Raw genomic sequence first — 14,813 nt, 5'->3', positions numbered from 1 at the left:
CAGTTTTATTAATAAATAATTAAAATTAATAAATTTTTTGCACCAATGAAAAGAGCGTGTCCGAATTAGTCAAGAACATAAGTTTGTTTACAAAATTTTTAATTTTATTAAGAGATCCAGATGCAAACGCGTTTCCTTCAATATCTCCGATTGAGCTAAAATGTAGATAGTGTCTTTTTTAAAAAGGACGGCAGTGTTGTAAACATACATAAAAAAAGAAAAGATACGAAGGAAGCGAGAAAACGTGTATTAAATGGAGTTGATTATCTCGTTTTTTAGACCCGAGGCAATGGTCGGAAACAGCTGTTATGCACTGGCTGGACTGGGCCATCAGGGAATTTTCGTTAGCTGGAGTAGCGATGCAGCCCTGGCAACACATGACCGGAAAACAGATTTGTGCCATGGGGAAGGAATCCTTTTTGGCACGTGCTCCTGCCTTTATGGGGGACATCCTGTGGGAGCATCTCGAGATGCTTCAAAAAGGTAATCAAAGACAATCTTCATATCTTATTACATAAAAAAAATACTATCTTTTTTATTTCATTTCATTTTTACTTAGGTACTATTTCTTTGTTTATCATTTTTATTATATTCAATATTATTGTTTTACTTTTTATTGTTAATCGACAATTTTTATTAAAAATATTAAAGAATAATCAATATTTAGGTACGTATTTAAGACTTGGCGATTTGAAATGTAAATTGAAATTACTGTTTGTTATAAGTTGACGATGTGTAGAATCGTAATTTTTACTGGTGCTGGCGTAAAAAGAGAGAAAGACACGGAAAAAAAAAATATATATATATATATATATATATATTTAAAGGAGACATCCTGCTGTGATTCTATAAAAACAGATCGAATTTCCGTAAAATCGTGATATCCCGCGGCAGGTAGGGGCAAAAACCTCTATATATATATCCATATTAGGGCGAACAATGACGCGTAGAATGACGATCACCCCTGGGGGGCGTTGAATCGTCCCGTAAAATTTTTTATTTGATAAATGAGAATGAATGAAAAAATATGAGATGCTTTAAGCCATAGAAAAACTTTTAAAGTCCGGATGCACTGGGTTTCCAAAATAGGACCTCAGCCACTTAGTTTGGGATTTTTGAGCGCACCGTAAAAACATCTAGGAATATCTGCTTCAATTCTAGCATCACACTTCCGGCTCTAATTGTTCTCCCTCTCCCTAAATATTATATATATTATTTATTTATGCAATAAACAAACTGACTAATCATTTTTCACGTTTTTCTTTTTACAAAAATAAAAAAAAAACAAATTTTAATTATTTTTTTCATATAATGAAATAGGTATAATTCTTAGTTTCAAAAAATGAACAAAAATTGTTGTTCTTATGACGAATTTGGTCAATTTTGGTTAGATCTTAGATAAAATGAGATTGTTTGAAAATTTAACTTCACTGAAAAAAATATATTTATGGTACTGCCATAAATATGGCCAATTCTCACATATTATATTGGTGGATATGGAACAGTCATACAGTATTGTTGTTTCAGCCAAACGCAGTGTGGAACAACCATATGTATGTGAAGAACACCAATACTGTATTTTAAGAACAGCAATACAGTATTGCTGTTTCAGCTACACGGAGAAAAAGGAATTGTTAAATCTACTAATTAATTGTTAATATAGAACTAGCAAATCTGATTTGTTGTTGAAACAGTTTTTTTGTTCTCCTAACAAATCAAAATTGTTGTGATAACAATTAATTTGTTTGTAGAACAAAAAAAATTGTTGCAACAACACAGGAAATGAAAAGTGTTGTTTTAACCCGAATTCAGGTTAAAACAACACTTTTCATTTCTTGTGAACAAATCAGATTTGCTAGTTGTATATTAACAATTAATTACACAGTGCAACAGCATTTTTATTTTTGGAATCGCATAGGGTGATTTTTATAGGTTTTTTGATGCTGAATGCGAATCCGTAATCAGAATTGTTCCATCACCCTAGATTTTTGAGAAATTTGACCTTGAAAATTAAAAAAAGGCCGTTTTTGGGGTACTTTTTGGTTTTTTATCAGGATATAAAAAATTTTCCTAGGGTTTTCACTATGTGCGTACGAAAGCCCATATCTTCCTTAACAATTTGAAATTTGGACCTTTTAAAAATATCTATTTTTCGATGAGTTATCTTTGTTTGAAGTTCGAGTCGCATCATAAAATCAGCAAAAATGCCGTTTTTGAGGTATTTTTTTGTTTTTTATCAGGGTACCAAAATTTTTTCTAGTGTTTTCATAATATACGTACGAAAGCTCATATCCTTCTCAACAATCTCCAATTTTGACATTTTAAAAATATCTATTTTTCGATGAGCTACCCTTGTTTGAAGTTCGCATCGTAACGTCAAATGGGATAACAGTGAGAAAAATATTAACATAATATTAATATTATTAATATTAACCCATTAAATCTCAAGCAGAAACCAATGATTCATTAAAGAAACTATTATATTTTTAGGAAAATCAAAAATAAATTGACCATTTTTTTTGTTTATCATTTCAAATTCTTTAACAATAATTTAACAAAAACAAAGATAACTCATCGAAAAATAGATATTTTTAAAATGTTTAAATTGGAGATTGTTGAGGAGGATGTGAGCTTTCGTACGCATATCATAAAAACCCTAGAAAAAATTTTTGTACCCTGATAAAAAACCAAAAAGTATCCTAAAAACGTCCTTTTTCAATTTTCAAGGTTAAATTTTTCGAAAACCTTGGGTGATGGAACAATTGTGATTACGGATTCGCATTCAGCATCAAAAAAACTATAAAAATCACCCTATGCGATCCCAGAAATAATAAAAAAGTGAAATTCTGTTGCACTGTGTTAGTAGATTTAACAATTCCTTTTTCTCCGTGTATACATACGTCCTAACCATACTCGTATATCAAAATTGACATTAACATTTTTTCAGTGTTCTTGCACAATTTTTGTCATTCTTACACACTGAAAATTTTTTTTACACTTTTTTCTTAGCTCTGCGATGAATGAATCTGTTGTTACGTCAAAAATAACGAGAAACCTTTTTAAATATGCCTATCGTTCCTCGTTTTAAATTAGTTTCAGGAATGAATCTAATTTGGGATGAGGATAAGTCAATGAGCCTACTAAATGTATTGAGAGAATAATTTATTTAAAAACCAACAAGAAAGAAAAGTATTGACAATAATACAATGAGTATAATTGAAATAATAAATCTTACTGTAGGAATAACGATTAGTGGTGGTATATGAACTGGTGATGATAATCTGGTAATCCAATCTTGAAGTGTGTTGAGGGCTAGACGTAAAGGAGCCTCACACGGTTGTCCTTTATGGCAGGGTATTGGTCCTCTTGTTTACACTAATGAGATAGTGTATTGTATTCCGAAAATATCTGCTTTCTTCCAGACGGTTGTCGCCTCTTGAGCAAATTTCGATGGTTCGAAATTTGGAATGTGTTGTTTGAATATTAGATGTTCGTTGATGGTTGAGATTATTTCCAATTTAATAAATTTGCAAATTGTTTAAAATTTATATTTTGCAAATTGGTGGTTGATTTGGTTTGCAAAAGGTTGATTTACAGTTCACTTCAAATTTAACACTTGGGGATATATTGTTCACTTTCGAACAATCCACTTTGAAAAGAATACTTGGAGATATACTGTTCACTCTCAAAGATGTGCTTTGAATTCACTTGTAAATTATGTGATGTGCTAACGTTGACTGAACGATGTAAACTGGTTGATTCCCAAAAATTACTCTCTTGTACTGAACGATGTTATAAGGTTGATTTCTAAACAATTACTCTCTTGTACTGAACGATGTTATAAGGTTGATTTCTAAACAATTACTCTCTGGTCAAACAGAACTGCTACCCCTTTTTATATAGAAATTTCCTCATTATCCTAATGCATAGCGAGTCGATACGAGTGGAAATGCTTAATCTTAGATTCCACTTTTTAAGTCGCAACGTTTGTTTGAATCCTCCGCATCGCCGATAGGAAATTCCCTTCTTTAGAGGTCACAACGTTTGTTTGAATCTTCCGCAACGCCGATAGGAAATTTCCTTCTTTAGAGGTCACGATGTTTGTTTTGAATCCTCTGCAGCCATGCGTAACTAATATGATTCTCCCTAATCGTTATTCCTTTGAGATTACTTTGAAATATTATTCTTTCCTGGATTCGTTTTTAAGAAATACATAATGTAATTACAATATTGTTAGAAAATATACTGAATATAATGCAAACTTAAAACCTAAGAATTACAAATACTGAATATAATATAATGATAAGATACAATATTTAAATATAAGATACATGCATTAAAAATGAAGATGAAATACAATATATAGAAATTAAATACATAAGTAATAATATATAGTTAAAATAGAAATATTAATAAGAAGTTACGGACGTAACACTGTGGACTTTAAACTTTTTTCAATGAGTTAAAATTTTACTAATCTGTCCTCTTAAGTTATTTAAAAAAATGTTATTTTAAATGCGAAGATGTACAGCAAACTTGTTTTTTGAAACACAAAATCTGTTATTATTAAACTGTTAAAAATCGGACTATTAATTTTGTCATTGGTTCGATTTTGAAAAGGAATCTATTTCGAGGTATGATGATAGGTTTTTGTATATTTGGTGGTTTGGGCACAACATATGTTTTCGAACCGCAAGGAAATCAGAGCATTCAGAAGTTCGGTGTACAGGTGGTAGCAAGGTGCCATAGTTTAAAAAAGAGAAAAAATGGACTTTCGAAAAGGGAAACGAGAATTAAAGGCGAATGATAAAAGAGGAGAAAAAAGAGTGAACCAGACAGGATACGGAGGTTCACCCATGATTTAACTCCCGTTAAATAAAACTCCGTGCTTCCTTATCTGTTCTCTCTCTCTCTCTCCCTTTTGCCAATTCACTGTCTTCCTGCGCGGCAATCGCGGTTTAGCTCTCGATTCGTATTTAACGGCTTTATTCAAAATTTTCACTTTACTATATATATAGCATATATTTCGCCGGAAATACTCACGGTTCGTGAACGTTAGATAAACAAGCTCCACAGTTTTATGTGACTCCAGCGAGTTTTCACTTTTAATCGCCACACATATATGCTATTCATTTTCGTCAGCTCGCTATATCGTAAATTCACGGTGACTCCTTTGTTTTCTCATTATAAATTTAGTTTCTCGAAAAATTTCCGTTCTTCTTTTTTTGCATTCAACACAAATTTAGTTCAATATTTTTTCAAAGTTTACGTCTAAATTAAAATCGATTAACATTCTTTTATGTTTTAATTAAACTGATGAAATTTTTATATTTTTTAATATTTTAACTGAGCTAAGCAAAATTAAATTCGATGCTAATTTATTTTCTAATGTTTCAATCAAGAGAATAAAAATTAATTTTGATTGTAATTCTATTTTTGGGTTAAAAAAATTATATTAATTTAATAAACTATATAAATATAATTTTGATATAAGAATAAAAAACTTTGATTCTTTATAAAGTGCGATTTTTTTCAATCTAAAACTACATTTAAAAATAAGAATTATTCTACTTTTAAGTCTAAATGAGAGGGCATTGTATAAGGTGTTCTAAAATTTTGTAGCTCCGAAAATGAAATTTATGAGAGCGATGCGCGCGTAATTAAAGAAATGCTTCTAGACAAGCGGACACCCTTTTTTATCGCCTGACCTTTATTAGGAAGTTAATGCATGCAAATTGAATGCACGATTATATTTTTCATCGCCTTTGTTCTGAAACTGAAATTCCAATCGAACAAGAGTTGAAAATACATATAATAATATATTTATAACACGCTTGCAAAAATTTATTTACGTGTAATGTACGGAGATAATCCGCTTTGATTTCTCGAATAAGAACGGATATTAAGAAATGTTCTTGCGTCGCGAAAAAAAACAATTAGAAACTAAAGAATTGTATCCTTTGGTCTAAATTTGCAATTAAATTGCGTTTCATTTTTTTCTGTAACTAAAATACTACTTTTTGGACAAATTTAAATTTTACGAAAACTCATTTTACATTTTTCCCCTGTATTTATTAGAAATTTTTTTACATTTACATACGAATTTGTTTGAAATTTTATTTGCTTCAATTATAATTATTATTATATATATGAGAATAATCAAAAAATTCCCATTTATCGCTTGACTGAATTTTCCAATTGCTGCCAAATTGCTATTTACATTTTTCTGTTCTTTCAAAATTGTATTTTTCGACATTTTAGTCAAGAAAGAAAAAATTGAATCCTCGATAAATAGAAATTGAATTTTTGGTGACTCTGCTGGGGCTCGAAACTCAGGACCTATCAATTGGGTTGATTTCTCTTCCACTGAGCTACAGAGGTCTACATCCAACAAATTTTCATAGTTTTATCGACTCAATAATCAAGATGTTTCGCATTCTTCTGCTTATATGTATATTTTGAATTTGATTGCTTTCAACTTAAAACATCAATTCGAGTTAAAATTTGAACAAGTGTGATTTAAAAAAAATGCAATCTTTCATTAAAGAAATATCGGATAAACGAGGATTCAGGCAAATAAATTTCAGCCAAGTGTAAATTTAACGGAAAAACAAAATGAAATTGAATCTAAAAACACTGATATATAAAATAAAAAATAAAAAGAAATCCGAAAAAATTGAAGAGATGTTTTCCAATTGCAAATTTTTATTTCAACAGAAACTAATTTGAATATGAACTAAATATCTCCGCTTATGAAATTAAGTTGAAATTTTCATACAATTCTTTAAAAAGTGTTGAAAATTTCGCATCGTGAAACAATTGAGACAAGAGACTCGAGGACCAGTTTTATTCTTGCCGTCATTTGATTAAAAGATTTTAACTTGGCGCGTGTCGGCGAGAAATGTTATAATACGTTATTTTTTCTACAAACCAAGTGTGCGACTTGAACGTGTCAACATTGCATCGCGAAATTATGCTGTGTGAGTATGTAAGTGTTTGTATGGCATTTTGAAAAGTTTTTTGACGAAATAACCACACAACTGCGGTGAAATAAGAGCGCGCCTCGCACTTGTGGAGTCGGTCGGCCGGAAGCCCTTGCGTAAAGCCTACAGGAAATATAACGACTATGGAGGCGTTCGCCTCAATGAAATTTCTACGCTCCCTTAATTACTTGTACGTATATGTAATCGTCGCGCCCTACAAATATTAAATTAGATAATAACTTGGATATTCATATCTGAAAAGTTAATTAAAGATAAAGACGTGAAAGTTGAAAACGAGCTTTTTCATTAATGCAATATAATATTTATTATTGCACTCGTTGATGAATCTAACGATGATTCATTCACTACGTTTCTGCCATTGTTTTGAAATTCTCATTGAATTGTGTTCTACTTTGTGGTGAACGTTCACCATCTTTTTTTTATTCAATTCATTATTATTATTTTTTCATTAATGTTTTTATTTCTTCTTGCTTTCGCTATTTTTTAATTCTTTTTTTAATTTTTTTATTGAGAGAGTCAGGCAATTTTGTCAAAAGAACAGAACAAATGTTGAATTTCTAGAATTAGTATTTTTTTTTAATTTGATAGGCGTTTTGTTTTGTTTTTAATTTTTTATTCATTGTTTTAAAATGTCCAACCCTCAAATTAAATTATTTATTTCATAAAAATAAAATATACTAGCAAAAGGTGTAATAAATTAAAACATAACAATTTATTATTTAAAACAAAATATTCCTCTAGAACAAATGATAATAAAATGTTGCTGGAGGTCGTATTTCTGGAAATTAATTTTGCGCAACTTATATTTTTATCTTTAAACATCTTCAAAGCTTATTTATGAAAAGAAAAGTAAAAGAAAAATACTTCTATTTTTTGGTAATTTAAACAAAAAAGGGTCTCTTTCAGGAGAAAGTGCTACTTTTGAACTTGAATTTTTCAATTTGAATTTTTTTTTTTCAATTTGAATTTTTCAATTCACTTTTTTATGTGTGAACTTGGTTTCACTTATCAATAAGTGAAATCCGCACTTATGTATAAGTGAAATATTTAGTTAAAAAGAAATCCACCTGCCCATTATATTTCAATTATTTATACTTTTAAATGTTTAGAAACAATGTTTTTATCATTTCAGTTAATATGTTAAAAATTTTTTTTTTTATTTAATTATAAAAATTATCATTTAAAATTTAATACAAATTTTTAAAAATGTCCAGTTAAATAGGGGAAGTGCGCCGGTTGTGGGCACCCTCCGGTTGTGGGCACCCCTACGTAAACTTCGACGGCAAGCAGACTTTACTGAACTAAGTATTGCAAGTCGTGTTCGTTGACAATACGGACTTTTCGTATTGATAACGAAACAAATATATGCATTTGTGTAATAGCTGTGAGCATAATAAAGAAAATTTGCATTAAATAAATAAAAAAGTAATTTTGTATTGTTTTCGAAGAGCAACATATGGATGTAGATTCGTTCAGAAAAAAAGGGTTTAATTTTTTTTTTTGCAGTGTTGTCATTATATTTTGTGATTTACCTTCGTGTTTAACCAAAATCCTGCATCACAAAATGTGTTGGTCTTTTTAAAAAATGACTGTCATTCCCGGTTGTGGGCACCTTTATGTTAAGGAGGCTCTACCATCTGACAATGATGAGGACTACTGTCTCATCTATCTAAACTTTCTGCCAAGGAAAGTGACAGCCGCAAACTCCATTAAATGCGATGAATATAGTCGTTCAGTGCATTAGAAGTGCGTTATGGTATGCGTACTAGCTACTTCACATGCAAGCATTATGCTTTTGTTAGCGATGAGCATAGTCTGAAAACGTGTCATCATTTTTGTTCTTTATCCCGGCAAATTCTCTTAAAATAAAGAAACTTTCATTTCTTCTTTATTTGTGTTGGTTTCCTTTAATATTTTTCCATTTTTAGCGGATTTTTCAAGGGTGCCCACAACCGGGTACAAAATTTTTTTGTCAAAAAATTCCCATTTCACTAAATTTCTAATAAAACTTTTTTATTTAAAGGAATCAATTTAATTCCTTCACTGACAGTCACCTTAGACCTCTAGCATTAAATTCGTACACATATATTTGAATAATATGCACATGGACAAATGTTATGAGGCAAAAACAAAAGGGTGCCCACAACCGGAACACTTCCCTTATTATATTAACAGTAATCTAATAACCAACTTTTTATTTGCTTAGTATTTATATAATATATAAGAGAAATCTTGAACAAAACGTTAAAGTATAACACAATAAACTAACTCTTTATCAGTAGCACCCAATAATTTTCTATGAGTATAAGGCAACATATTAAGTGGCATTGTGGTGTTTCTCGTTGATCATTAAAGTTAAGCGACATTGCGTGCGGTTAATATTAGGATGGGTGACCGTTTGGGGATTTTCCTTAAAAAATGTGAAAAATTTATATGTTTACAAGTTTCAGATTAATAATAAGAAGAGTGTTAAATAGATTATAGTAAATAAATATTTTTTTTATATAACATTAATCCTGATTATTTATTTACAATCATTAAGGGGACACCTAATGGAAAAATGACAAAAAAATCGATTTTTTAAAATTTGATTTTCTAAAAGTAGACTCAATTAGGAATAGAACAAGACTTTTTAAAACCTTTTCTGAAGAGTAGAAAAAATCTGATTACATGATTCTGAATACCATGAGTTTTTAGTATTTTTTCTTTTTTCGTGTCTCCTGTCAAAATTGTTTTTTTTCCAATTTTTTAACTTTCGGTACACTTTTCTCCGAATCTACTAAACCGATTTGTAATTTCTTTTTTTACTTTGTTCAGTAAGGTTCCAAGAATACGAATAAGAAGTTTAACATCATTTTGAGTTGTACAAACGGAGATATGAGTCAATGAATCAGAGAAAATGGGATTTTTATTTTGCTTTGGGTATAAATATTCATAAAAAAGTTTCTATTGAAGATAACGTCGTACTCTCTAAATCTGAATATGTGAAATTTCACTTATTGTACGTTATAAGTCGTCCTCTCGATCAATAAGTGCATATACACTTATAAATAAGTGAATTTTTCACTTATTCTGAGTGAAATTTCACTTATTACCAGTGTATATGCACTTATTGATCGAGAAGACGACTTATAACGTACAAATATGTGAATTTTCACATATTCAGATTTAGAGAGTATTACTTCTTATTCATATACTTGATTATATTTGTAATCGAATAAAAAAAGGGCGAACGCAATTGCAATAATAGTTTTCGAGAAAAGTGTACCGAAAGTTGACTCTTTTTGCATTGTTTTTAGGTGACTTAGGTGTCCCCTTAAGAAATATATTTTATAACTTATTCAATAAGTTAATACAATTCACTTCTTAATGTGTGAGTATTCACTTATTTCATAATTGAATATTCACTTATTCATAAGTGAATATGATTCACTTATTCATAAGTGAATATAATTCACTTATTTCATGTGTGAATATATTCACTTATTCTACGTGGAAGAGTTTTGAAACATGGAATAAGTGAATATTCACTTATTCAGATTTAGAGAGTAGTTTTATTTGATTCGCGAACTTAACTTTTAAAAATACACGCTAATATCGTTCACTAATCCAAAATAAAATTACACTGCTTAAATATATTCAGTTCGATTAAAAGGGGTTGAGACAAGTCACACCCAGAAAGTCTCCCCCGGACAAGTCTCCACAGAGACATAACTCCCCATGGGACAAATCTTCCCATGAACAGCTCCTCCCAGAGGACAAGTCTTCCCAGGGACATCTCTCCCCAAATGTAAATATTAAAAGTAAATAATGTCATGTGTGGACAGGTCTCCCCGGGACATCTCTCCCCAGTGAAAAATTGTTTATTAAAACAGTGACGAATTAAGGACAAGTCTCCCCAGGACAAGTCTCCCCGGGACATATTTCCCCAGTAAAAATTATTTATTTAAATGGTGGCACATTCAGGACAAGTCTCCCCGGGACATCACTCCCCAGTTGAAAAATGTTTATTAAAACAGTGGCAAATTCAGGACAAGTCTCCCCAGGACAAGTCTCCCTAGTTAAAAATGTTTATTAAAACAGTGTCAAATTTAGGACAACTCTCCCCGGGACATCTCTCCTCAGTTAAAAAATGTTTATTAAAACAGTGGCAAATTCAGGACAAGTCTCCCCCGGACATTACTCCCCAGTTAAAAAATGTTTATTAAAACAGTGGCAAATTCAGGACAAGTCTCCCCGGGACATCACTCCCCAGTTGAAAAATGTTTATTAAAACAGTGGCAAATTCAGGACAAGTCTCCCCAGGACAAGTCTCCCTAGTTAAAAATGTTTATTAAAACAGTGGCAAATTCAGGACAAGTCTCCCCGGGACATCACTCCCCAGTTAAAAAATGTTTATTAAAACAGTGGCAAATTTAGGACAAGTCTCCCCAGGACAAGTCTCCCCGGGACATCACTCCCCAGTTGAAAAATGTTTATTAAAACAGTGTCAAATTTAGGACAAGTCTCCCCGGGACATCACTCCCCAGTTAAAAAATGTTTATTAAAACATATCACGCTCGCTAGGGTATCCAAATTTCTGGCCGTGTGTCGTATACAATTTTTCTGTATCCCCAGCCGAAAGTACGTTAAATAATTATTGTTTGAATAATAAAATAGCTCAATAAGTTGCCCGCCCGACTTTTGCAAAGTCGAGGCGAAGCTGAGACTTAGCTGGTCGGGGCGGGCATGAAAAAAAATTATAAGTAAAAAATAATTGTAAGTAAAAAATAATTGTAAGTAAAATTTAAAAAATAGTAAACAAGAAATTTTCTTTTACAAATAAATATTTAATAATTAAAAAATAATAAAAGAAAATAAGAAATTTCATGCATTATTTTGATGACTGTCAGTTGTTTTCAAAACGTGAGCTCTGTATGTAACGTGTCTGTGTGGTTGCTATGCTAACATGTACGTGTGTTGAAATTCTTGTAACCAATCAGAGCGCTCGTTGGGTCTGTCGAGCCGGCCACAAAAGTCGCTATTCCCGGAGCCAAATCAGACCGGGAAGACAGTACTTTCGGCAAAGGGATACAGAAAAATTATTTTTAAAATCAAATTTAGTGCTGAACACGAATATGATGATGGATTTTTGATATTCTATTGTTCAAAAATTTTACAAGTGTTTTTTCATAAAATGTGCGGTTGGGGCGAAACTATTCGCCCACTGATGACAGCGAAAACTACGAAACAGTGTATTTTTTTTGTGTGCTTGTTTTTAGGTTAGAATGGTAAGAAATTGGAAGAGAAAAACCAGAAAAAATCCTCCAATTAACAAATTAATTTATATATATATATATATATATTTTAGTATTATATCATTAATAGCTGCAAGAATAGTTACGCCCCTCGTTTTTTTCGACATAAAAAAATTTTTTTTTCGTAAAATCGCTGTAGTTCGAAACAGAATCGAGTTACAGCAAAATGATACATGGCAAAATTGTTGCTAAGAAGTCAAGCTTTCAAACGGTTCTACTCATTTTTTATTTTTTTGTAAATACACTTTTTGGACTCAAAAATCCAAACAAGAATAGTAATGCTCCACTCTACCCTACCACTCGATCCGTCTTGGTGCAAAGAATAAGATTTTGGAAATAAATGAGTAAGATTTTCTTATACAGCAACATAATTTTGCGGAAATAACTCATTTTTTGATAAAAATGCGATTTTTTCAGCTTTAATTGTGATTAACTCTATAAATTTTCATAAAATTTATACTTTGTATAGACCAATCGATTCGTCTTGATGCAAAGAATAAGATTTTATTATATACCCAGCTTAAAATCCCCATACAGGATCCTTAAAGGATCCTCTGGGGATCCTGTGCAGGATCCCGTACGGGATTTTGGGACAGGGTTCCTGTGCAGGTTCCGATGCAGGAACCTTATAGCTATCAAAGGTTCCTGTACAGGAATACTTGCAGGATCATGTATACAGGAAACTTTGTAAAGGTTCCTGCACAGGAACCTTTACAGTTTTGTAAACTGCAGGTACTTAAGTATAAGGGATCCTACACAGTTTCCTCAATTAATTAATTTATATTTTTAACTCCTGCGCAGTAGTTTTCTATGAGTTTCTCGAATGCGCAATACATTTTTCTGTCCAACATTGTTATACGAGCCCAACATGTTGAAATATGAAGTCTATGTATGTCAAATGTTGCTTAACATATAAAAATTTAAAAAATTAAAAAGTTTCCTATACAGGATCCTGCAAGTGTTTCTGTACAGGAACCTTTGATACACGGAGAGAGATTCTGTTTTAATATTTCGTATTATTATATTAGTATTTAGTAAAACCGATTGCAATTTGGGGAAATCATGTACATTTATGAATTAATATTACCATTTTTAAGAAAGTTTATAATCAAATTATTACTTTGTATTATTCTGAAGTAATAGAAATTGAAATAGTCAATAAGAAGTTGTAATATTATAAGTAAGAAAGTATGCAATAGTAAAAAGTATTACCAGATGATTATACTAAATACTATCGAAGAATTACATAAGTTGTTAATTTAGTTATGAATAGTATTATCGACTATAATAAAAATTATGACCAGCCTAGTAGCAGGCCATAGCAGGCTATGGGCTGACGTCAGGCTGACGTAGAGCGGTTACGAAGCTGTCCGAGATTAGCCGAATATTTCAGTCGAGCAGTTCCGAAATTATCCGAGTCAAACCTCGTGGCAACATGTGCACGTTGTGTTTACCCCAAAATATTTTAATTTGATGTGTCAAAATGTGTCGGAATTGGGTGAACAATTTTATTTTGTTCATTCAATAATTTTAATCGACAATGAAGATTTCCTAATTGTAGTAAAAGGCATAGTCCATTGTCTTTTAAATGAGCATTTGAGAGCATTCAAAATTTACACGGAAAAAAATTAATCTCTAAATTAGAGATTTAATATGAGATTTAGGCATAAACTATCACTGGAATCGGATATGTGATTTGAACAGATCTCTAAAACTGAAATTTAGAGTTATATCTAATCCGCATATATTATCAGTGTGAAGAATCCGTATTTTTATGCCTGAAAATGATATTAGAAATCTCAAATTTTATGATTTATCACAATTTAGAGTGAGAATTATTCAAAGAATGTATATTTTTCTTTTAGTATGAACTTATAAACAAATCCATTGACAATCATAAAAAATTGGACATTTTTTGAAGATAATATGAATTTTTTATTATTTCATTTCTTTATTTGAATCAAATAATCTCAACATCACACAATATAAACATTCTTTTTCTATTTCTTAATAAAAAAACATGGTTTGGTACAACTTTCAATATAGGTTAGGTTTTCAAGTGTCAAACGAAAGTTTAACCTGAAAATACTAATAAATAAAAATATGTCCCACACGTGATAACGCGAAAAACATTCGTAAAATATGGAAAGTGAAAACTGGGAATGAAACTGCATTTAAAATATAAAATTAATACTTAAATAATTAAAATGGTTTAAATATTCTTTGACAATGATGAACTTAAAACGCAATGTAATTCACATCAGATAAGTTGTGAAATTAACAAATCTCTAAATCAGAGATGTGAATTTAATTGTGACTATAATGTCTATTTTAGACATACTTACATTCCATTGGATTTCAAATTAATATTATTTCGAGTTTAGATATTAATTTTTTTCCGTGTACGAAAATGAATTAGGACATTGGAAGGTATTTAAAAAAAATGATTTAAGATATGCTGCATTTTCTTATGCCAATAAATTAAATGATGGGTTTTTTTATATAACGAAAA

At 30.8% G+C, this 14,813-nt stretch overlaps 1 protein-coding gene across 1 annotated transcript in view; it reads left to right on the top strand.

Annotated features, from left to right (window-relative positions):
* Positions 1 to 275: 275 nt before the first annotated feature.
* LOC122507361 (ETS-like protein pointed) overlaps positions 276 to 14,813 on the top strand; it is a gene marked incomplete at its 5' end in the record, with an annotated part of 71,074 nt that continues 56,536 nt past the window's right edge. Inside the window, one exon of the mRNA XM_043620022.1 lies at positions 276 to 483. Within this exon, the coding sequence (XP_043475957.1) occupies positions 276 to 483 (208 nt within the window). The remainder of the gene's footprint in view (positions 484 to 14,813) is intronic.

This window comes from Leptopilina heterotoma, unplaced genomic scaffold (genome assembly GCF_015476425.1).
Source record: "Leptopilina heterotoma isolate Lh14 unplaced genomic scaffold, ASM1547642v1 Lhet_465, whole genome shotgun sequence".
Taxonomy (NCBI): domain Eukaryota; kingdom Metazoa; phylum Arthropoda; class Insecta; order Hymenoptera; family Figitidae; genus Leptopilina; species Leptopilina heterotoma.
The sequence above is the reverse complement of the archived record's forward strand: the minus strand, read 5'-3'. Positions and strand labels throughout refer to the sequence as shown.